The sequence below is a fragment of the Anomaloglossus baeobatrachus genome, chromosome 3 (assembly GCF_048569485.1).
Source record: "Anomaloglossus baeobatrachus isolate aAnoBae1 chromosome 3, aAnoBae1.hap1, whole genome shotgun sequence".
In the NCBI taxonomy this organism is placed as follows: domain Eukaryota; kingdom Metazoa; phylum Chordata; class Amphibia; order Anura; family Aromobatidae; genus Anomaloglossus; species Anomaloglossus baeobatrachus.
The window spans coordinates 53,322,879-53,348,732 of record NC_134355.1 but is presented as its reverse complement, the minus strand read 5'-3'; the positions used below and the strand labels follow the sequence as shown (position 1 = coordinate 53,348,732).

At 43.8% G+C, this 25,854-nt stretch overlaps 1 protein-coding gene across 1 annotated transcript in view; it reads left to right on the top strand.

Moving 5' to 3' along the window:
* The window catches only part of THADA (THADA armadillo repeat containing), a 906,435-nt gene that overhangs the window by 171,380 nt on the left and 709,201 nt on the right, over positions 1–25,854 (top strand). The window contains 1 exon segment of the mRNA XM_075341438.1: positions 9,388–9,545. Coding sequence (XP_075197553.1) covers positions 9,388–9,545 — 158 coding nt within the window.

Genomic DNA, 25,854 nt, shown 5'->3' with positions numbered 1-25,854 from the left:
CAGACCAGATTATCAGATAATTCATCATCACAGACCAGATTATCAGCTGATTCATTCTCACAGACCAGATTATCCGCTGATTCTTCATCACAGACCAGATTATCAGTTGAGTCTTCATCATAGACCACATTATCAGCTGAATCATCATCACAGACAAGATTATCAGATAATTCATCATCAGAGACCAGATTATCTGATAATCTGGTCTGTGATGATGAATTACCTGATAATCTGGTCTGTGAGAATGAATCAGTTGATAATCTGGTCTGTGATGATGAATCAACTGATAATCTGGTCTGTGATGATGAATCGGCTGATAATGTCGTCTATAATGATGAATTGGCTGATAATCTGGTCTGTGATGAAGAATCAGTTGATAATCTGGTCTGTGATGATGAATTATCAGCTGATTCTTCATCACAGACCACATCAAAGTTGAATATACAGGAAAACAAAGGGTCTGAAGAACCTAAACGGTACAAGAATGCTATAGAAACCCAAGTGCAAAAATTATTTTTAGCCCCAAAATACACATTTAAGATAAGAAAAAAAAAAAAATCCAAAATTGGATAACCCCTTTAAGGGGTCAATATACAAATTTCCCATTTATCCATATGTTTTGCACATTCATAAAGGAGACTTACCGGAAGCCTTAATTGTGCGTGAAAATATAAACCTTACAGTATTTTATCATCTCAAATCCTGCAGCTCATATGTCTACATGTCCCTATGACAACACATCCTGCGCTTTGGTGATTGAGCATTATTATAAGAATAACAATTATTGAAATATTCATTAACAGCCCATGTACATCTGTATACACATGGTGTCAGCACATGAATGCATCATTACCCTCTTCCATAATACTAATGTTCCAGATTCATTTAACGTTGCCATTCTTGTAGTGACCACTTGGTGGGGCTGTGGTGCTGCCGCTGCACGTCCCGTGCGCTCATCACCGCCAGATATTGTGCTCAAGGTCAGGGGGCAGCTGTGCAGATTATGGTTTAATTTCTGCAGAATGAGGGAAAAAAACTTGATTTTTCAATGTAAAATGGGATCTTTTAGTTTAATAATGAATAATTGCCTGTAACCGAAGTGAGCGCTGTGCCTGGCCGCTTTGTGGAGGATGTCCTTGCCTCTGTTATGTTTTCTAGCCGTCAGAAGTTCACCGGTACGCGCTGTACAGTTTTACTTTTTTAGGTCTCGGGCAAAACGTGACCTCTTGAAACGTTTTGTGCGTTATGGCGGTATTTGTCGTGAATTTGGATGTTAATTGCTGCATTGTGTAACACATAAACCCACCTTTTCTATAAAACTGAAGAAATTAGCAAAGCTGCTAGTACAGATTCAGCTCCGCTACATGTGTCCAACCTGTCTCAACTCTGACATACAAAATAAATAAAAAAAATAATAAAATATATATATATATATATATATATATATATATATATATATATATATATACATACACACACACATACACACACACACACACACACACACACACACAATTTTTCAGAGCAGCACCTTAAAATTAATTGGGTGCAAAAATCCTTCACAACAATATCCTGCCGTCCCTTAATATTTCAAAAAAATCAGAAGGCAGCACTCCACTTTTCTTTCAAATATAATCTTCTTTAATGGCCCATGCCACAGGACGTTTCAGTTGAAAAAAGGTTGGAAAGTCAGACTGTTAGAAAAAGGTCAACCTGTGACCGAAACGTCCTGTGGCATGGGCCACTAATGAAGATTTTATGTGAAAGAAAAGTGCTGCCTTCTGATTTTTTGGATATAGTGTGTGTATGTGAATCAATTAATTTGCTTATTTTTTTTCAGACATGTTATAATGATTAGAACTCTATACACCCATTTTTATGCTTCATTTGGGGGACACAGTAACCATAGGTTATATGTTGCCACCTGGAGGCTGACACTAAGAATACAAAAAAGTAAAAACTCCCAAATAACGTACACCTAGCTATTCAGTGTAGCTTCGTGTGAAGTGGAGGCAGACACAGGCCTGTTTCTGCTTATGATTCTTTCCTGAGGGATTGCTATTATTCCTTCTGCAATACTAGCATTAGTTTTCCCACCCTAGGAACTGCTTATGGTTCCTGTGTCCACCAATGAAACATCTGAGAAATGAGGATTTTTGGTACTCATGGTAAAATCTTTTTCTCATAGCCTTAAAAGGAACCAATCACCAGGATTTTCCTATATAACCTAAAGCCAGTTCTATACTGACACTATCAGGCCGGGGCCACAGAGGTCACTACTGCGATCCCCTCGCATGACACTCGGCTCACTGGCAGCACAGTGGGAGCCCAGTGTCATGTGAGTGTCACTACGACTGAGGTCCCATCATGCGATCGGGCCACAGCTGCGGGGGGCGGTGCGGCTCTGAGGAGGGGCGGGCTGGCGCTGAGGAGGGTAGTGAGGGATTTATCTCCCTCTCTCCTTCATTGCCGGCTATGGCAATTCTCGCCCTGCACTCGCCGTATACCGCGAGTGCAGTGCGATTTTCTTTCGCCTCATAGACTTGAATGGGTGCAAGAGAAAGAAGGATCGCATTACAGTCGCATCATGCTGCCATTGTTTTCTCGGGGCTATGAAAATAATCGCTTATGGGTGCTGACACACGGGCTAATATTGGTCTGAGTGGAATGTGATGTTTTATCGCATTCCACTCGCTCCGATTTTCATGCCGTGTGTCTTAGGCCTCAGGCTGATTGTATACACACCTGTAGGGGTCAGCTCGGATGTTTTAGGTTTTGAAATCCAAGAAAGTAAAGTTTATAAAATCAGCAGCTTCTTGAGTGACAGCAGCTGCGGAGCAGATAATATCTGGGGGGTATTCAGCGTTATCCTCTCCCTCTAGAATTAGCATAAGTAATATACAATCCATTTAATTTTTCACTAGCAGGACCTGTGTGAGGTCATACCCATGTGACCAGAAGGGCGGGTCTTCAGCCAACAGAAACATGTTGCTTCTTGGTATCGGCTTTGTTGGCTGAGGACTCGCCCCTTCTGGTCACATGGGTATGACCTCACACAGGTCCTGCTAGTGAAAAAGTAAATCGATTGTATTTTACTTATGCTAGTTCCAACAGGGAGTGGGGATAACTATGAATACCCCCCTGATATTATCTGATTCTCAGCTGCTGTCACTCAAGAAGCTGATGATTTTATAAACTTTACTTTCTTGGATTTCAAAACCTAAATATCCGAGCTGACCCCTACAGGTATGTATAGAATCAGCCTGATAGTGCCAGCATAGCACTGGCTTTACGTTCTATACGAAAATCCTGGTGATAGGTGCGCTTAATTTGGGGACACAGCATCCTCCCGTGTTTGGGGGGGTGGGGGGGTGATGTCTTTGTTTGTCTTTTTTTCTCTCTGCTCCTATTGCTTTCGCACAAATTGAATAGTTTGGGTTAGACTGTTGGGAAGGAATTTACTTCTTTTAAGGCCGCTTTCACACGTCAGTATTTTTGCATCAGTGATTGGATTCCAAAACCAGGAGTGGAACTTACAGAGAATAACTATAATTGAAAGGCTGACACCTGTTTTTCTGTTTTGGAGACTCTCCTGGTTTTGGCATCCAAATACTGATGCAGAAGCACTGATGCGGAAGCACTGATGCGGAAGCACTGATGCGGAAGCACTGATGCAGAAGCACTGATGCAGAAGCACTGATGCAGAAGCACTGATGCAGAAGCACTGATGCAGAAATACTGATGCAGAAATACTGATGCAGAAGCACTGATGCAGAAGCACTGATGCAGAAGCACTGATGCAGAAATACTGATGCAGAAGTACTGATGCAGAAGCACTGATGCAGAAGCACTGATGCAGAAGCACTGATGCAGAAGCACTGATGCAGAAGCACTGATGCAGAAATACTGATGCAGAAATACTGATGCAGAAGCACTGATGCAGAAGCACTGATGCAGAAGCACTGATGCAGAAGCACTGATGCAGAAGCACTGATGCAGAAGCACTGATGCAGAAGCACTGATGCAGAAGCACTGATGCAGAAGTACTGATGCAGAAGCACTGATGCAGAAGCACTGATGCAGAAGCACTGATGCAGAAGCACTGATGCAGAAATACTGATGCAGAAATACTGATGCAGAAATACTGATGCAGAAGCACTGATGCAGAAGCACTGATGCAGAAATACTGATGCAGAAGTACTGATGCAGAAGCACTGATGCAGAAATACTGATGCAGAAGTACTGATGCAGAAGTACTGATGCAGAAGTACTGATGCAGAAGTACTGATGCAGAAATACTGATGCAGAAGTACTGATGCAGAAGCACTGATGCAGAAATACTGATGCAGAAATACTGCTGCAGAAGTACTGCTGCAGAAGTACTGCTGCAGAAGTACTGCTGCAGAAGTACTGCTGCAGAAGTACTGCTGCAGAAGTACTGCTGCAGAAGTACTGCTGCAGAAGCACTGCTGCAGAAGCACTGATGCAGAAGTACTGATGCAGAAGCACTGATGCAGAAGCACTGATGCAGAAGCACTGATGCCGAAGCACTGGTGGGGAAGCACTGATGTCGAAGCACCGGTGGGGAAGCACTGATGCCGAAGCACTGGTGGGGAAGCACTGGTGCCGAAATACTGGTGTCGAAGTACTGATGGATGTGTGAATGAGGCCTAAGATGTATTAGTGCCAGCCTCCATGTGGATGCATATACAATATGACCCATGGTTCCTGTATCCCCAATTAAGGCTATTAGAAAGAGTTCCAAAATTCCTCATTTTCCATGCAAGAGGAGTGTGCAGTTGTTCATGATTTCCTGGTCGACTGTTTTCACTTGCTGAAATTAAAGTGCTCTTATAATGGGCCAGCCCCATAGGTATCTAGCTTGTATATATAAAGGGGAAAAGTCTGTATAAGGGTATGTGCGCACACTGAAAACCTTAAAACTGCACCTTGTGGCAGAAAAACACATCAAAAAGCATGCATTTTTAGTCCGTTTTTGGTGCATCTTTTGTGCATTTTTGCCCACACATTTTTTTTTTTTTTATGTATTCAATGGCAAAACGCACAAAGAATTGCTGGGTTTTTTTTCTGCACCCAAAAATGCAAGGAAAAAAGAAGCAACGTGCGCACAGTATTTCTGAATTCTCTTTGACTTTGTTGGAGAAGGAAAGACATGCAGTTCTGGGCCACAAAGTGCACCAAAACGTGGCAAAAACGCAGCATGCGCACATGGCCTAAGGCCTCACTCAGATGTTCATGAGACCATATGTTTGTCACACCTAGATCACTTACCTATCATAGTCTATGGGGATGATCGTATGTCTCTGTTTTATTTTTTGTGTAAACCAGATACCTATATACAAAAAAAAAAGGAAATGCGTTGTTTATTTTTGATCTACGTTGCTGATCGATCTCGCTGATGAAAAGTTAATGAGCAGCTGAAAAAAAAACAAAAAAACATGCAACTTTCAGCTATGAAATGTTTTTTTTGTTTTATTGTTAGAAGTGTGTAAAAAAACTATTTCTACACTGATGGTAAAAAAAAAAAAAAAAAGTATTGAAAAATGGTCTGTTTTTTCTTGTATGCAAAAAAAATAAAAAACAAAACAAAACCAGAAACAGACGCCAATGTGAGGCCTTAGGGTACTTTCACACTTGCGTTAATTTCCTTCTGGCGCAATCCGCCCTTTTTGGAAAACAGCGGAATCCGTTAACTGATTCCGCTGTTTCCCATAGACTTGTATGGATGACGTATTGTGCCAAAAGTACCTGTGTTGCTTCCTCTGGCCGACGCTGCGTTGCTTCCGCCGGGCGGAAGGAACGCAGCATGTAACTTTTTTTGAGCGGCAGAATCCTGGATTTTTCACTGCGCATGCTCATTTTTTTTTTTATTTTTTTTTTTAATCACAGAAATTTAATTTTATCTCTCGGTGGCCGAACGTTTAGCTGAGCGCCCAGCAGCTGGCTATTGAGAGCGCTCAGCTGAGCGCCCAGCAGCCGGCTTTTGAGAGCGCTCAGCTGATTGCCCGGCAACTGGCTTTTGAGAGTGCTCAGCTGAGTGCCCGGCAGCCGGCTATTGAAAGCGATCAGCTGTGCGCCCGGCAGCCGACTATTGAGAGCGCTCAGCTGAGCACCTGGCAGCCGACTATTGAGAGCGATCAGCTGAGCACCTAGCAGCTGACTATTGAGAGCGATCAGCTGAGCGCCCAGCAGCCGGCTATTGAGAGCGATCAGCTGAGCGCCCGGCAGCCGGCTATTGAGAGCGATCAGCTGAGCGCCCGGCAGCCGGCTATTGAGAGCGCTCAGCTGAGCGCCCGGCAGCCGGCTATTGAGAGCGCTCAGCTGAGCGCCCGGCAGCCGGCTATTGAGAGAGCTCAGCTGTGCGCCCGGCCGCCGGGTGATCAGCTGATCGTTCACAATATTCTGCTGCCGGTAAAACTGTAAAGAAGAAAAAAAAAAAGCTTTCCGTTGTTTTGTATGATTTGTTGCATCCGTTGTGCCATTATGTGCAACGCATCCGTTGCATCCGTCACACAACGCAATGCAACGGATGCCATTCAACGTAAGTGTGAAACTGGCCTAAGTCAGATATCTGCTTTAACTGCTCGATTCACTGCCTAGTAGCTGTCTGTGCATGTTCTCGGGGACAGCAGTAGATCTCCATCTAAGCCAGAATCTGCAGATTTTCTGTGCAGATTTTTTGTTAATTTCCCCTAATACATCGCAAATGAAGGAAATCAATGATTAAAGGGACTGTCCATTATTCGGACAACTCCTTCTGATTCCCCATGTTTCCCCCAAGTAAAATAAAAAAAAGCCTATACTCACCTCCGCGGCCGGCGCAGTTCCAGCGCTGTCTGTAATCGCGATTTGGGGCTCAAGTGAGATTGTGACATAAGAGACAGACATATAGTCTGTAGGCTGTCCGGGCCGTATGCCGTGGGTGACGTGTGGCAAACTGAGGAAGGAGACAAGAATGGGGATAGCAAAATCCTTGAGTGTTGGCTGGGACATTGTGAGGCTAGAGACTGACCCTCGAATGGAGGCTCCCCTGACTAAAGGAGCCGGACAATAGGACATTAGTTGCCAGGCCCATAACTGTAAAGGTTATGGGTTAATCCCAACTGGCGTGTGAGTTTCGTTAATTTGCCCTGGCAGAATCTCCCCCAAACATCTCAATTGCCCAGTCTCTGCTCTGCCACACAACACAAGTCCACACACCCGGCCAGGATCCTAAGGATCCTACATTTCATGTAGCGTGCCGAGCGTCCAAAGGCAATCCCTTACCCATGACTACCACCCGCACCATCACCTCTGTTGGTCAATCCCTTACCCACGACTACCACCTTCACCATCACCTCTGCTGGTCAATCCCTTACCCACGACTACCACCTTCACCATCACCTCTGCTGGTCAATCCCTTACCCACGACTACCACCTTCACCATCACCTCTGCTGGTCAATCCCTTACCCACGACACTACCTTCACCATCACCTCTGCTGGGTCATTCCCTTACCCACGACTACCACCTTCACCATCACCTCTGCTGGGTCATTCCCTTACCCACGACTACCACCTTCACCATCACTTCTGCTAGTCAATCCCTTACCCACGACTACCACCTTCACCATCACCTCTGCTGGTCAATACCTTACCGACGACTACCACCTTCACCATCACCTCTGCTGGTCAATCCCTTACCCACGACTACTACCTTCACCATCACCTCTGCTGGGTCATTCCCTTACCCACGACTACCACCTTCACCATCACCTCTGCTGGTCAATCCCTTACCCACAACTACCACCCGCACCATCACCTCTGCTGGTCAGTCCCTTACCCACGACTACCACCTTCACCAAGACCTCTGCTGCTCAATCCCTTACCCACGACTACCACCTTCTCCATCACCTCTGCTGGTCAGTCCCTTACCCACGACTACCACCTTCACCTCTGCTGGTCAATCCATTACCCACGACTACCACCCGCACCACCACCTCTGCTGATCAGTCCCTTACCCACGACTACCACCTTCACCATCACCTCTGCTGGTCAATCCCTTACCCACGACTGCCACCTTCACCAAGACCTCTGCTGCTCAATCCCTTACCCACGACTACCACCTTCTCCATCACCTCTGCTGGTCAGTCCCTTACCCACGACTACCACCTTCACCTCTGCTGGTCAGTCCATTACCCACGACTACCACCCGCACCACCACCTCTGCTGATCAGTCCCTTACCCACGACTACCACCTTCACCATCACCTCTGCTGGTCAGTCCCTTACCCACGACTACCACCCGCACAATCACCTCTGCTGGTCAGTCCCTTACCCACGACTACCACCCGCACAATCACCTCTGCTGGTCAATCCCTTACCCACGACTGCCACCTTCACCATCACCTCTGCCGGTTAATCCCTTACCCACAACTACAGTACCACCCACCCCAACAACTCTGTTGGTGCCATTTTGCCAATGCTATGGAGCGCTCCCCCCAAAAAAAATAATAAAAAATAAAAACAAAACAAAATCTTTAGAATTGACTCAAATTATGGAACAATAAGCGATCAAAATATTGTATGAATTCCAAATGATGTAGATAAAAACTACAGCCCCAGATACAAAAAATAAGGCCAAATATAGCATCTATGCCCCCTCCCCCCCAAAAAATAAATAAAATAAAAATGGCATCACAAACTTACTTTAGTTTTTAAACTTCTGGATTTTTTTCAAACCTGTAAATATGAAAAAATGTATGTCACTTTCGTATCGCCGGAGTCGCACAGATCTGATGAATTATGTTATGAAGGATCACTTTTATTATGTATTGACCAGCAAAATCTAAAAGAAAAAAAATAAAACAATGGCAGAATTGCATTTTTTTTTAATCCATATCATCACATGGAATTTTTTTTCTACTTTTCAATAAATCATATGGTAAAATGAATGGTATGGTTCAAATCTACAACTTGATTCTCAAGAATCAAGCCCTCGTATGGCTGGTTTCACTGAGACTTAAAAAGTTATGGTTCTTTGTAAAAGAGGAAAAAAAAAACAACAAAAAACAAAATGTCTCTAAGAAGTATTTATGTAAAAATCAAGGAAAATTAATGTTATTTTGTAGTAATCAGCTGGGAGACGTTTATGTTATATGTGTCTATATCTAATAATGATGTGAATTTCACCCTTGGATAGATCTTCATTAGTGATCATTTTTCCATAATCGTTAGATCAATGTTAGTTCCTCCCAACCTCCAAGTGATACCCTACAGTTGTTTGCTACAGAAAAAACATTTTATGTAGCCCTGTAACCCTACGTTTTGCCCTATACATTGTCCCTCTTCTTTATATAGTTTCTGACGTTGTTCTTCTTGTCTTGGAAGGTGGTGAGGGCACATCGTGCAGCGTGACGGCGCAGATGGTCCTGGTTTGCTGTTGGAGGAGTATGAAGGAAGTCTCCCTATTATTGGGATTGCTGTGCCAAACTCTCCCACTGCAGACCGATCTGGACTCGCCTCGGGGACTCATTACTGTGGAACAGGTAACGCCGCAGAAATTTCTTCTAAAATTTTTCTTAAACCCTATTTTTTTTTCCATTTGTAGATAAATATGCATCCAGTGTCTTGTAATTCTTTCCTTCCTTGAGAAGTCTTTGGACAAGTCCCCTGGTTTTCGTTAAACTTGTGTCCATTCCATTTGGCTTCTCGGCACAATCGGGAAATCTCGCACTTACTGAGAAGTTCTCCTATTCGGCACATTAGATAGAAATCTGGCTCGGATGCTTCGCTCCAATGGTCCCTCCAAGAATTACTCACACCGTTAATATTTCATGCAGAGCAGATTTATAGCCATCATTTTTTGGGATGATCATTTTACATTTCCTTGTATAATATTTGTTGGTGACTCGTAAATGATGATTTCTAAGAATTATCGTGTAAGCTTCCTGATACTTATTATTTACCCTGAGCAAATGGTCATCTAAAGCACAATGGGATCGGCATAGGTGTTAGATATATAACCACAGCTCTGAATATTTGTCCGGTTTTGTCCGGTCACAAGATATGTTCTTACTTTTCCATTTTTGGAACAGACAAATGGAAAAACTCATCCCTTAAATCCGGTCTGCAAACAGAAGCAGAGCCGCACCGCTGATTGTTATGGGGTCGGTTTGGGTTCATACACACATATGTATGTATATATATATATATATATATATATATATATATATATATACACAGTTAGGTCCAGAAATATTTGGACAGTGACACTCCTGGGTAGCTTTGGCTGTATGCTTGGGGTCATTGTCCATCTGTACTATGAAGCGCCGTCTGATCAACTTTGCGGCATTTGGCTGAATCTGGGCTGAAAGTATATCCCGGTACACTTCAGAATTCATCCGGCTACTCTTGTCTGCTGTTATGTCATCAATAAACACAAGTGACCCAGTGCCATTGAAAGCCATGCATGCCCATGCCATCACGTTGCCTCCACCATGTTTTACAGAGGATGTGGTGTGCCTTGGATCATGTGCCGTTCCCTTTCTTCTCCAAACTTTTTTCTTCCCATCATTCTGGTACAGGTTGATCTTGGTCTCATCTGTCCATAGAATACTTTTCCAGAACTGAGCTGGCTTCATGAGGTGTTTTTCAGCAAATTTAACTCTGGCCTGTCTATTTTTGGAATTGATGAATGGTTTGCATCTAGATGTGAACCCTTTGTATTTACTTTCATGGAGTCTTCTCTTTACTGTTGACTTAGAGACAGATACACCTACTTCACTGAGAGTGTTCTGGACTTTAGTTGATGTTGTGAATGGGTTCTTCTTCACCAAAGAAAGTATGCGGCGATCATCCACCACTGTTGTCATCCGTGGACGCCCAGGCCTTTTTGAGTTCCCAAGCTCACCAGTCAATTCCTTTTTTCTCAGAATGTACCCGACTGTTGATTTTGCTACTCCAAGCATGTCTGCTATCTCTCTGATGGATTTTTTCTTTTTTTTCAGCCTCAGGATGATCTGCTTCACCTCAATTGAGAGTTCCTTAGACCGCATGTTGTCTGGTCACAGCAACAGCTTCCAAATGCAAAACCACACACCTGTAATCAACCCCAGACCTTTTAACTACTTCATTGATTACAGGTTAACGAGGGAGACGCCTTCAGAGTTAATTGCAGCCCTTAGAGTCCCTTGTCCAATTACTTTTGGTCCCTTGAAAAAGAGGAGGATATGCATTACAGAGCTATGATTCCTGAACCCTTTCTCCGATTTGGATGTGAAAACTGTCATATTGCAGCTGGGAGTGTGCACTTTCAGCCCATATTATATATATAATTGTATTTCTGAACATGTTTTGTAAACAGCTAAAATAACAAAACTTGTGTCACTGTCCAAATATTTCTGGACCTAACTGTATATACACAGTACAGACCAAAGGTTTGGACACACCTTCTCATCTCTAGAACAACTGTTAAGAGGAGACTCTGTGCAGCAGGCCTTCATGGTAAAATAGCTGCTAGGAAACCACTGCTAAGGACAGGCAACAAGCAGAAGAGACTTGTTTGGGCTAAAAAACACAAGGAATGGACATTAGACCAGTGGAAATCTGTGCTTTGGTCTGATGAGTCCAAATTTGAGATCTTTGGATCCAACCACCGTGTCTTTGTAGAAAAAGTGAACGGATGGACTCTACATGGCTGGTTCCCACCGTGAAGCATGGAGGAGGAGGTGTGATGGTGTGGGGGTGCTTTGCTGGTGACACTGTTGGGGATTTATTAAAAATTAAAGACATACAGAACCAGCATGGCTACCACAGCATCTTGCAGTGGCGTGCTATTCCATCCGGTTTGCGTTTAGTTGGACCATCATTTATTTTTCAACAGGACAATGACCCCAAACACACCTCCAGGCTGTGTAAGGGCTATTTGACTAAGAAGGAGAGTGATGGGGTGCTACGCCAGATGACCTGACCTCCACAGTCACCAGACCTGAACCCAATCGAGATGGTTTGGGGTGAGCTGGACTGCAGAGTGAAGGCAAAAGGGCCAACAAGTGCTAAGCATCTCTGGGAACTCCTTCCAGACTGTTGGAAGACCATTTCCAGTGACTACCTCTTGAAGCTCATTAAGAGAATGCCAAGAGTGTGCAAAGCAGTAATCAAAGCAAAAGGTGGCTACTTTGAAGAACCTACAATATAAGACATATTTTCAGTTGTTTCACACTTTAAGTATTTCATTCCACATGTGTTAATTCATAGTTTTGATGCCTTCAATGTGAATCTACAATTTTCAGAATCTTGAAAATAATGAAAACCCCTTGAATGAGAAGGTGTGTCCAAACTTTTGGTCTGTACTATATATATATATATATATATATATATATATATATATATATATATAAATATATATATAATATTGTGTGTGTGCGCACACACACATATACACAGTATGTCACAAAAGAGACTACACCCCCTACACTGTAGATCTGACACTTTGATACACTGTAAGGTAGTCGGTGGTACAGCTTGGCGTGCTCTCTAAATAACCCAACACACGGCCGTTAATGTCAAAAGTGCTGGCTACAAAGTGAGTACACCCCTAAGTGGCAATGGCCAAATTGTGCCCAAACTTTGTGTGGCCACCATTATTATCAAGCTGGTCTTTAACGCTCTTTGGTATGGAGTTCACTAGAGCTTCACAGGAGCCGCAGGATCCTCTTCCATCCTCCATGACGACATCATGGAAATTGTAGATTTTAGAGACTTTTCGCTTCTCCACCTTCCGTTTGAGGAGGCCCCATAGATGCTCAATAGGGTTTAGGTCTGGAGACACTTGGGCCAGTCCAGCATGTACCCTCCTTTTCTTTAGAAAGGCAGTGGTCGTCTTGTAGGTGTCATCAAGTTGGAATACTGCCCTGAAGACAAGATTCTGAAGGGAGAGGATCATGCTTTGCTTCAATTTGTCACAGCACATGATTGCATTCATGGTTTCCTCAATGAGCTGTAGCTCCCCACAGCCGGCAGCCCTTTTGCAGCCCCAAACCACCATGACACTCACACCACCATGCCTGACTGTAGGCAGGAGTCAGGACATGCTTGTCTTTATAATCCTCACCTGGTTCCCACCACACACGCTTGACATTATCTGAAGCAAATATGTTTATCTTGGTCTCATCAGACCACAGGACGGTTCCAGTAATCCATTTTCATTAGTCTGCTTGTTTTCAGCAATCTGTTTGTGGACTTTCTTGTGTATCATTTTTAGCATTGGCTTCCATCTGAGATCAAAGCTATGCAGACCAATTTGATGCAGTATGTGGCGTATTTTCTCAATTTTTTTTGCCATCAACGTCCAAGATCTCTGGAGATAGACCTTAAGATTAATATATTACAACAATTTGGGTTCTCAAGTCCTCAGACAGGTTTCTTCTCCTTTTTCTATTCTCCATGCTTAGTGTGGCAAACATAGACACACAATGCAAAGAATGAGTCAACTTCTCCCTTTTTATGTGGTTTCAGGTATGATTTTCATATTGCCCGCACTTGATACTTGCCATACTTGAGTTTGTACGACCATCACATACTGGAAGCAAAGTTGTTTAGCCACAGTTTTGGAAAGGTGACAATTTTTTCCCACCTATTTGGGGGGTTTTGTGTGAAATTATGTCCAGTTGGCCTTTTTTTTCCCTCAGATTTTTTTTGTGTTGATCCAATACACACAAAGGAAATGTATCTAACAAAACATATGTAATTGCAATAATTTTCTGGGAGAAAGTCTTCATTTTTTTGGAATAAATTTATGGGTTCCAATCCTTTTGGCCATGATATGTGTGTTTATACATTTTATACATACATATATATAATATATATATTAATATATATATAGATATATAGATATATATATATATAGATATATAGATATATATATATATATATATACATATATATATATATATATATATATATATAGAGAGATATACATATATATATATAGAGATATACATATATATATATATATATAGAGATATACATATATATATATAGAGATATATATATATAGAGATATATATATATATATAGAGATATATATATATAGAGATATATATATATATATATATATAGATAGATATATATATATATATATATATAGAGATATATATAGAGATATAGTTCTGCATGCAGGACACCAACAAATCTAATAATAATCAGTTTGGTCCTGTGCTTCCGTTTGCATTACTGATGCAACAAATCACTTTTTCTCCAGCAATCAGCAAATCGTTTCGGAAGGCCCCCGTACTGGATAGAAAAGCTCTGTTCTAAGACTAAACACAGACCTAATAGAAAGTGTAAGCAAGACCTAGAGATGTTCACTATAGCTCCCCAGATTTGAGTGAGGAATCCACAATGGGTGTGGCGCACGGAAGCATCCTTGGACCGATTCCCAGGTGAATAATGACAATTGTAGAAAAAGGATATCCATCTAATGCAGGAAAAAATATTTAGTACCTAAAAAAAATTCCAATTTTTGTTCATATTTTTTTATGGATTTTGAGCTTTTGTTTTTGTAAATAAAAATAATATGCACTTGGTTATCCCATCTCTTTATTACTACCATATTTTCCGGCTTATAAGACGATAACTTTTCCAGTTACAATATAGAGTGTAGGAGATATTGTATATACTCGAGTGTAAAGCTGGTGTCACACATAACGACGACGACAACGACGTCGCTGCTACGTCACCATTTTCTGTGACGTTGCAGCGACGTCCCGTCGCTGTCGCTGTGTGTGACATCCAGCAACGACCTGGCCCCTGCTGTGAGGTCGCCGGTCGTTGCTGAATGTCCAGCTTCATTTTTTGGTCGTCACTCTCCCGCTGTGACACACACATCGCTGTGTGTGACAGCGAGAGAGCGACGAAATGAAGCGATCAGGAGCCGGCACTGGCAGCTGCGGTAAGCTGCAACCAGCGTAAACATCGGGTAACCAAGGGAAGACCTTTCCCTGGTTACCCGATGTTTACGCTGGTTACCAGCCTCCGCTCTTGCTGCCAGTGCCGGCTCCTGCACTGTGACATGTGGCTGCAGTACGCATCGGGTAATTAACCCGATGTATACTGTAGCAAGGAGAGCAAGGAGCCAGCGCTAAGCAGTGCGCGCGGCTCCCTGCTCTCTGCACTGTGACATGTAGCTGCAGCACACATCGGGTTAATTAACCCGATGTGTGCTGCAGGAGAGCAAGGAGCCAGCGCTAAGCGCGGCTCCCTGCTCTCTGAACTGTGACATGTAGCTGCAGCACACATCGGGTTAATTAACCCGATGTGTGCTGCAGGAGAGCAAGGAGCCAGCGCTAAGCGCGGCTCCCTGCTCTCTGAACATGTAGCACAGCGACCTTATGATCGCTGCTTCTGCTGTGTTTGACAGCTAAGCAGCGATCATAACAGCGACTTACAAGGTCGCTGTTACGTCACCGAAAATGGTGACGTAACAGCGACGTCGTTGTCGCTGTCGTTTAGTGTGACACCAGCTTAAGCCCACCCGAGTAATATCCCCATTGTATATTGATGTCCACTGCTGTAATGTCCCCATTGTTTAGTAATGTGACCTGCAGTAATGTGCCCATTGTGTAATAATGTCCCCTGCTGTAATGTCCCCATTGTTTAGTAATGTCCTCTGCTGTAATGTCCCGTGCAGTAACGAGCCCATTGTTTAATAATGTCCTCCTGCTGGTTCCCTTCTGCCCCCTATCATACTGTTGTTTACACAAAAATATATTCTCACCCCTCCTCCGTCCCGCGGTGCTTCCAGCTGCTTCTTGCCGTCTGCAGGTACACAGACCCCTCCGTGATAGCGTGAATGGAGTGGCCGCTGTAGGATGTTGTCATGGCTTTTCTACAGTTGAATGCTTTACGCCGCCACAAAGCATTCAACTGCAGTAAAGCGCTTACAGCCTCGGCGGTCCTGTGAATTCTTTGTGGCGCCATAAAGCATTCAACAGTAGTAAAGCCATGACGACATCCTGCAGCTGCCGCTCCGTGCACCGGACGCTATCACGGAGGGGTCTGTGTGCCTGCGGACTGCAAGAAACAGCTGGGGGCACCGCGGGAACGGAGGACTGGTGAGAATATCTTGTATTGTGTGTAAATGACTGCACCGTGCATCGCCGTATAAGCCGACCCCAGACTTTTCAGAAGATTTTCAGGGGTTAAAAAGTCGTCTTATATGCCGTAAAATACGGTATCTATCAGACCAGTCCTCTAGTCTAAGGCAGCATTTCCAGAAATGCTAAGACTGCTGTAAAGTGAAGCCGCTTGCTTTTTGGGAATCTAACCCTCATAACAGGGTGGAGGGTAAAAGAGTTAATAAGCCAATTTGCAATCACTGGAAAGCTGTAGCGTTTGTAACCGAACCCAGACTTTTCTTGATTTTTCCCTTTGAGAGATTTAATTTGCAAGTCTTTTCTACATAATTATCGGTGCTATTAACTTTCATGGACTACATTTTTTTGACATTGCATATATCATACAAAGTAATTTTCTGTATATACAGTATGTATATATTCTCCAATCTTCAGACTTTTTTATTTTTGGAATGTGGTCTTTGAATGTAAAGTAGATTACAGCTTAAACACGGGCCTGGATACATTTACATAAATGTCCGCTGCTATGCAGAAAAAGGAGACGGCAGTTTTGTACTTTAAGAAATGTGGAGCACACACCTTATAGAGATCAGATCTATGGAAACTCCGCAAGACCGTCTCCGCAATAATATGTAGCTATTTCATGTTTCCCATAGGGGACTGTGCACAGGGGATTTTCCACACATTCCAACCTTTGCTGTACAAAAGGGTGAAAACCGCAGGATTAGTTAATTATTGCAGATTTTCTATTCAGCCTGAAATTTCATCTAAATAGCAGATGAAACCGAAAAAAACAGCATTTTTTTGGCTGCAACACTCGCATTTTGTCTAAGCCCAATGAGCAACCTTCCACATGTCTGGGAGGTGAGTATTCGTCACCTCCTTTTTGGCGCCAATTACAAGGAGTTGTTCAAAGCTTGTGTGCCTTTTACCAAACCCATTCAGTGGTCAGCCAATGACCCATCAATAATAAAAGGCTTTATCACCTCTATCAAAGCCAATAAATAACCAACCGAGACCCAACTCAGAAAGTAATCAGATAGCGCTTTCATATTAGGTTCTTTACCAACAGTCCTACTTTGCCAGCTTGACCTCTAACATAACCAATAAATGAAAAGCCTGACCTCCTCCAAAACGGGTGATGAATGAAGAATCTGCCCTCTTTCAACACAGCTGATGAATGAAGAGCCTGACCTCCTCCAACACTACTGATGAATGAAGAGCCTGACCTCCTCCAACACTGCTGATAAATGAAGAGCCTGACCTCCTCCAACACTACTGATGAATGGAGAGCCTGATCTCCTCCAACACAACTGATGAATGAAGAGCCTGATCTCCTCCAACACTACTGATAAATGAAGAGCCTGATCTCCTCCAACACAACTGATGAATGAAGAGCCTGATCTCCTCCAACACAACTGATGAATGAAGAGCCTGACCTCCTCCAATGCAGCTGATGAATGAAGAGCCTGATCTCCTCCAGCACAACTGATGAATGAAGAATCTGACCTCCTCCAATGCAGCTGATGAAAACGAGCCTGACCTCTTCCAACGCAGCTGATGAATGAAGAGCCTAATCTTCTCCAACGCAGCTGATGAATGAAGAGCCTGATCTTCTCCAATGCAGCTGATGAATGAAGAGCCTGACATCCTCCACCACAGCTGATGAAAAAGAGCCTGACCATTTCCAATGCAGCTGAAGAATGAAGAGCCTGACCTCCTCCAACATAGCTGATGAATAAAGAGCCTGACGTAATTCAACACAGCTGATAAATGAAAAGCCTGACCTCCTCCAACACAGCTGATGAATGAAGAGCCTGATGTAATTCAACACAGCTGATGAATGAAAAGCCTGACCTCCTCCAACACAGTTGATGAATGAAGAGCTTGACTTCCTCTAACACAATTGATGAATAAAGAATCTGACCTAAAATGCAACCGATGAATGAAGAGCCTGACCTCCTCCAATGCAGCTGATGAATGAAGAGCCTGACCTCCTCCAATGCAGCTGATGAATGAAGAGCCTGACCTCCTCCAATGCAGCTGATGAAGGAACAGCCTATAACCCAACTGATAAATAACCAATCTGACGTCCTCTAACCTAACAGATGAATGAATAGCCTGCCCTCCTCCTATGCAGCTGATAAATGACCAGCCTGACCGTCAACAAAACTGATAAATGACCAGCCTGACCACCTCCATTGCTTCTGATAAATGACTAGCCTGAACTCCACCAACGCAAACAGTACTTGTCCTCTTTCCACCTGCCCTGAAATGACAACTCTTTTATGGCAGTGCTGTGTGCTTCCTTCCTCTGTAGATAAAAATTGTCTTTGTACGATTTTTAGAGGCATATCCACAGCCATAGGCACCTTCAACTAAGAAGTACGTCCCCTGACCTCGTTCCTAACTAATTAGATGGCCACCAGCTGCTTCATCCAGGCAAGCATTAAATGGAAAGATGTCCACCGCTTTCTGTTAACCTCCAAAGAAATCCGTGCATGCAGAAAGAGGCATGCATCTGTGTGGCCACATCTCCATTCACTCCCCAACTGGGTACGATGGCCACCACACCAAAGTTCATGTTTCCCAGATATGATTCCCACCACGAAGACCTGTACCTATCCGACATTAAAAAGGACGTCCAGTGACTGATATATTGATGACCAATCTTAAGTATAGGTTATCAATATCCGATCAGTGGTGGTTGGACACCAGACACCCTCACCGATCAGCTATATTTTGCTTCTGTCACAGGTGTACACACTGTAGAAATTCGGGATATCACAGCTTCGTGAACTCTGTAGAGGTTGTTTCTTGGTTACAGCTCCTATTGAAGTGAATGGGAGCTGACCTGAAGCATCTGAGAAAAATCACTATACTACACTGCAGACATCTAATTGGTGGGAGTCTTAGATGAGTGGGAGTCAGACACAAAATATTGATGAGCTGTCTTATCGATCTAGTGAATATATTGATGACTTGTCCATAAAAGTGTTGGGACACATTATACCTGCAGGAGCTTTTCTGATGTCCTATTCTAAATTCAGACATTTGTCCATTAGATGGCCCTATGGAGAAGAATGATCCGTCTTTTCACAGAACAGATTTCCTCTGCTCCAAAGTACAGTGGTGGTGGCTTTACACCACTTCATCCGATGCTCAGCATTGTGCTTGGTGATGTAAGGCTTACAAGTAACTACTATGCTATGGAAACCCATGCTATGAAGTTCCCATCAGTTATGGGGTCAGCAGAGCATTGGTGACTTTTTTCTACCCTCTGCTCCTCAGCACTCAGCCTTCCGCTCTGTAACATTACAGGGTCTCCACTTTGTGGCTGAGTTGCAGTGGTTCCTTCCACTTCTCAATAATATCACTCACAGGTGATTTGGAAGAATTGGGAGGAAGAAACCTCATAAATGGACTAGTTACACCAATGGCTTCTATTACAGGACCACGCTGGTGTCAGTGAGATCTGCACCACCGGCCGTTCTGTGACAGTAAAGGCAGACAATGTAGCGGGGGCTGGAGGCCATACGCCGGGAGTGAGGGGCTCGAGGCTACACACCAGGGGCCGAAGGTTATATACTGGGGCCAAGGGGCCGAAGGTTATACACTGGGGGCAATGGGCCGGAGGCTATACACTGGAGGCGAGGGGCTGGATGCTATACGGGGCAAGGGACCGAAGGCAATACTCGGGGGGGCAAGGGGCCGGAGGCTATACACTGGAGGCGAGGGGCTGGAGGCTATACAGGGCAAGGGACCGAAGGCAATACTCAGGGGGCAAGGGGCTGGAGACTATACATTGGATGTGAGGAGCTGGAGGATATACACTATGGGCCGAAGGCTATACACCGGGGGCGAGGGGCTGGAAGCTATACACCGGGGGCAAGGGGCTAGAGGCTATACACTAGGGGCAAGGGGCTAGAGGCTATACACCGGGGGAGAGGGACCAGGGGTTGAGATGAAGGTGCCAGTGGTTATACACCAGGAGTGAGGGGCCTGGATCATTACACCGGGGCGAGGGATCAGAGGCTATACACCAGGGGTGAAGGGCCAGAGGCTATACACTGAGAGCTGGAGACTATACACCGGGGATGAGAAGCCGGTGGCCCTACACCGGGGGCGAGGATCTGGTGGTTATGCAGCGGGGCTGATTTAAAACCACAATACCTGTACAATAATTTTGAATTGTATCTCAATACTTTTCTCTCTATAACGTACGTGGTGCACAACTTCTTTATTGGCGTATCCGCCGGTGCATATACTATAAATATCTATGATGGGAGTAAACATTAGTAGATTGGTCACGCTTTTTTTTCATTCATAACATTTTATTTTTAGTTATTTTTCTTTCTATGCTTCAATGGCTGAATATAGTCTTTTTTTTCCTTCTCTTTTGCTTTCTTACTTTTATTTTTCTCGCAGCAACATTTCAGATGTGAATCTCTGAACGCTCGATCACCATCTGGGACTGTTCAGTCGACATAAGCGCAGTGTTTACAAGAAATTAGCTTACCGCAAGCATTTCATTTGGAAATATCAAGGATTTATTAGTTTTCTGTTTTCAATTCTTGACCTTTCCCTTCCATCTGGTTTTAACAAACCAACATTTTCTGGAAGAGGAGAAACTGGGGAATATTGGGGTAAAAAAAATAAAAAAAATTTTGGTTTTAACTTTCGTTTTTGTCGAAAATGAGAATTTGTTCCATTGAAGGTGTTTTGAGAACGAGTGTTGCAAAAGCAGATTCATGCTGATCTGTGTGTGCACTGGTGACTATCGTATGGTCGTCATGTGCTCGCCAGCTGTGTGCCTTGCACCGAGCTGCGTCCGCTTCATAGGGCTTGCAGGACTGAATGTGGCTCTGTTTATTGTTGATTAGTCTCGCTCATGCTGATTTATTGCACTGTTTTGAAATCACACTAACATTTGGAGGATTGTGTCCAGCTCTGCTCTCTCCAGTCTTATCACAGTGCCGTGGACTTCTCACTATGTGAAAAGTTAAGAAAAAACAAAAAAGTAAGAACCAATTTGTCTGAAAATACAAATTTCACCCATCCACTGCCAAAAAATTACTTTTATTGTAATTTTCAAAATTTTACTCTTGTTGGAGATCCATATTGATGTTTTTTTAGTCTCCCTTTTGAGCTTTTTGAGTTAATAATATGAGCATATACTGTAGGTTGTAGACATGTTTAGTCATACCTGTATGCCTCCTGGATGATGGCTTATTCAGTAAATCTTTCATAGCTTTGATCTTCCAGGCTATGGGGTATGCACCAATCTATTCTAAACTATGCTGCCCGGCCAATCCACCTGTCCCCCCGCTACTCCCCGACCTCTCCTCCCTGCCAATCCCTTCACTGGCTTCCCATTGCCCAACGACTCCTGTTCAAAACACTAACCATGACATAAAAAGCCATCCACAACCTGTCTCCTCCCTACATCTGTGGCCTAGTCTCCTGGTACTTACCTACACGTAACCTTCAATCCTCACAAGATCTTTTTCTCTACTACCCTCTCATCTCCTCTTCCCACCATCACAACCAAGATTTCTCCCGTGCCTCCCCCATACTCTAAAATGCTCTGCCACAATATATCAGATTCTCGCGTACCTTGACGAGCTTTAAAAAGAAACTGAAGACCCACCTCTTCCGACAAGCCTACAACCTGCCGTAACCCTCAGTCTTATATAGCGCCGCACAACCAGCTCTACACTCACCTACTGTATCCTCACCTATCCCTTGTAGACTGTGAGCCCTCGTGGGCAGGGACCTCTATCCTCCCCTACCAGTCTGTGCCTTATATTGTTTATGATTATTGTACTTGTCCCTATTATGTATACCCCTTTCACATGTAAAACGCCATGGAATAGATAAACAATAATGCACTGCCTGGAAGATAAGACTGCTTCCGGTATTCACTATACTGGATTCCTCCTCCCCGGAAGATAAGCTGGCCTCTGGTCTTCATTATACAAGATTTTTGTTTCCCTTCTCTCAATGTTCCTGTGACATCAGGTGCATGGTCAGAAATCCCGCGCCTGCGTATTCTGTCTGTCATCTTTTCCCTGCATTGTTCCGCCCTTCAGTGGGCACTGTCTTCAATTTTAATGTACGCAGCAGAACAGTGCAGAGGAGAGATGGCAGCCAGAATGCGAAAGCGCCGGATTTCCAGCCGTGCAACGCATCTTGCATAATGAAGACCAGAGGCAGTCTTCTCTTCTGGGCAGCGTACACGCCCCATAGCCTGGAAGATCAGATCTATAAAAGATGATTAATTTTACCTGGATACAACCTGTATGCCCATGCTAATAACTAAAAAGCTCAAAAGGGTGATAGATTCCCATAGTTTTTCTTAATTTTCCTGATTTCTAAAACTGTCTTTTTCTATAAAAGTAGTAATTATCTGCTTTTTTATAGAACGGGAACTTCTTAAAAAATCATCCCTACTGTTAAAAATGCCAAGAGCTGGAGCTTTCTATCCAACCTCTAAGCGAGTTCTTAGAAACGCCTAAACTGTAGTGGACATTGTTGGGTATCTGTTTAATAGGCAATGATATATTGTTCTGATGTGTCATCATTGATCTGTGGGGGTCCATATTCTACATAATGTTCATGAAAACATTAAGCTTGCCAAAGACAAAATATAGCTGTCAGACAAAAGATGGCAGCTATCTCGACCAACTCTCTCATATTCTCCTGTGTTATATGAGAACCACCACCACTTCTCTTCAAGAACAAAAAGGATCGGAAGTCCGAATTTGGATATTCCAGATCCTGTTATCTCCCTTATATTAATGGTCTGTTGAGGGACACCATATACATTAGACCAATGTTTCCCAACGTCAGTCCTCAAGAGCCACCGACAGTTCATGTTTTCGGGATTTCCTTAGTATTGTCCAAGTTCTAATTCCATTACCTGGGCAATACTAAGGAATTTCTGAAAACATGCACTGTTGGTGGCTCTTGAGGACAGGTGTTGAGAAACACTGCCTTAGACTATATATAGTCTGAACCCTTCCATATCAGCTGATTCAGCCGAAGTTTGTCTGGGTACGAAGACCTTTAGTGCACAGTGGTAATCATGTCCTCCAACGGTGTGGTTGACGAGATTGGCATTGAAAATGGCAACAAAGCCCCAATCATTTGGCTGGTTGGAAGTGGCTTGGTGTCCAAGCAGAATCTCGCTACAGAAATAGCCATTGATTTCTATAGGAGTTTCCAAAATATCTTGGCACACCTGCTCTTGGCTGTTTCGGTAGCTCTCTCTCGTGTGGTTGGTGCCTGAACAGCGTCGTTTTGATATCAGTCAGCAAAGGTGAACGTTATCACTAGTGATGAGCGAGCGTGCTAGTTACTTGATCGAACATCAGGGTGCTCGGGTACTTGCGGAGCTCGGCTGAGTATCATGGTTGCTCGAATGTTTCGTCTATGAAACAACCACCACAATGCACAGGCTCGCTTCACTGCGCCCCCGTGGAGAGCTATTCACAGTATCTGGCTCTCACTGGGGGTTAAAGCAGCGTTTTTGGATGTAATGTGTCAAATGAAAAAATAACACCCTCCCTCTTCCTGAAAATCCTTTTTGGCTAGCTGTACGTGGGCTGAGAGACGAATTGCTCAATCATTGACTGTCATTATACTCATTACTCAAGTTGAGCCCTTTCAAATTGTCTGACCTGCTTGACTTGAGACCTGAGCATTTTAGCGCTCGCCTATCTCTAGTTATCACCCATTTTCAGGAGAAATGACCTCCAGGACCTCACCGTTCCCAGGAACCGGGCAATCTCTGACAGTCCTATTGACAGTGCATGGAACCACGGCCATCGTTCCATTCCGACGAGACATTTCTTAGCTTCTTTCTTGGGACCAGTGGGGGAACCAGCAGTCAGACGCACCAGCTGTTCACCATTGAGAATAACCCTATAAAGAATCTGTAACTCCTTTGTCTTTACCATGTTGGCATACCCTAGCGATACCCCATCATTTTTTGTGGGTGAAATCCCTTTTTACAGCTTATGTAGACTGCACTATTAGACCTCTTGGCAATGTAGAAGAGCTGAGAGAAGACCTTCAATTCACCTTCCTGAATCCATAAAATACACAAGGTCACTTCTTCTTTCTGAAAGAAAATGTGATTTAATATAAAAAAGTAACTAGATAATTTACCAGGAAAAGTAAAGTAGCGGAATCCTCCCACAGGAATGCATCATATAAGAACGTTTTGACGTATCCATAAGATGACTCTCCGTTGACTCCTATAGGAGTAATTGTGATTATGGCGAAATTTATGTACATGCCATGTTTTATACATTACCACAGTCTTATCTGTATGAATAACACTCCAGATTCAAGTTTTTTTATACTTGATTTCCTAGAACTATTGATTTATGTAGCATCCACCCTACTTTCTAGTAAGAAACACTTTGGAGCCGATTCATCAAGATTAGGCTGCTTTCACACTACGTTTTTTTAACATGCATCATGAACGTTTTTTTAACGCAAAAACGGATCCAGTGCAAATGTGTTTTCATTTCAATGCATTTGCAATGGACTCGCGTCAACATGCGTTCACATGCGTTTGTGTGCGTTATAGTGAGGATCCAGCGACTTGCAGTTTTTTAACTTTTTTCAAAAACGCTACTTGTAGCATTTTTGAGCTGCGTCCAAATACTGTTTTTCACTGGATCCTGGCTATACTGCACGCAAACGCATGTGAACGCTGGCATGCTGATAGACAGGATCTTGCTTGCTCTACTGAGCATGCCCAGAAACCAGCCTGGCGTGATCAGTCTCTCTCTCCCCCTCCCTCCCTCTCCTCTCTCTCTCCCCCGCCTGAGAGCAGCGAACGCTCGTAACCAAGGTAAATATCGGGTAATCAAGCAAAGCGCTTCGCTTAGATACCCGATGTTTACCTCGATTACGTGTGCAGGGAGCAGGCAGCCCGGCTCCTAGCAGTTACGGACACTCGTAACCAAGGTAAATATCGGGTATCCAAGTAAAGCACTTCGCTTAGTTACCTGATGTTTACCTTGGTTACCAGCATCTGCAGCTGTCAGATGCCGACTCCCAGTCTATCACGTTCAGTTCCACTCACTCCCAATCACATGACGCCAATGCCCGCCCATAAACTTCAAGTGGCAAGATCCTGCAAAATAACACATGCGTTTGCATGCGTTTTTATTTGTAAAAACAGGATCCACTTTTACAGCAAAAAACCGTTCATGACGCATGCTAAAAAAATGTAGTGTGAAAGCAGCCTTAGTACGGTATTTCCTATTCGAGACTCGAAGAAAAACCCACTGGATAAGGCTATGTGCGCACGTGTGCGTATTGCATGCAGTCACGCTGCGTTCTGCACCGCAGCATAACTGCATGCGTCCTGTCCCCAGCACAATCTATGAAGATTGTGCATGAGACGTGCGCACGTGGCGTATTAGAACGCAGCGATTTGGCTGCTACCCGAAGCGTGCGTTCTAAGAAGTGACATGTCACTTCTTTCGTGCGCTTTGCATGCTGTCTATAGGGAGAGGCAGCATGCAGAGCGCACGAATTCTGCAGGCACCAGGCGCTTCAGAACGGAGCTTTTCAGCTGCGCTCTGAAGCGGACCTTTTGTGTGCGGTGCAGAGCGCACACATAGCCTTAAGTTGCAAAAAAATTATTAAGAGGTACACGCCCGTGAATTTGTAGCTCCCGACCTGGAGTAGATTTCTGCTA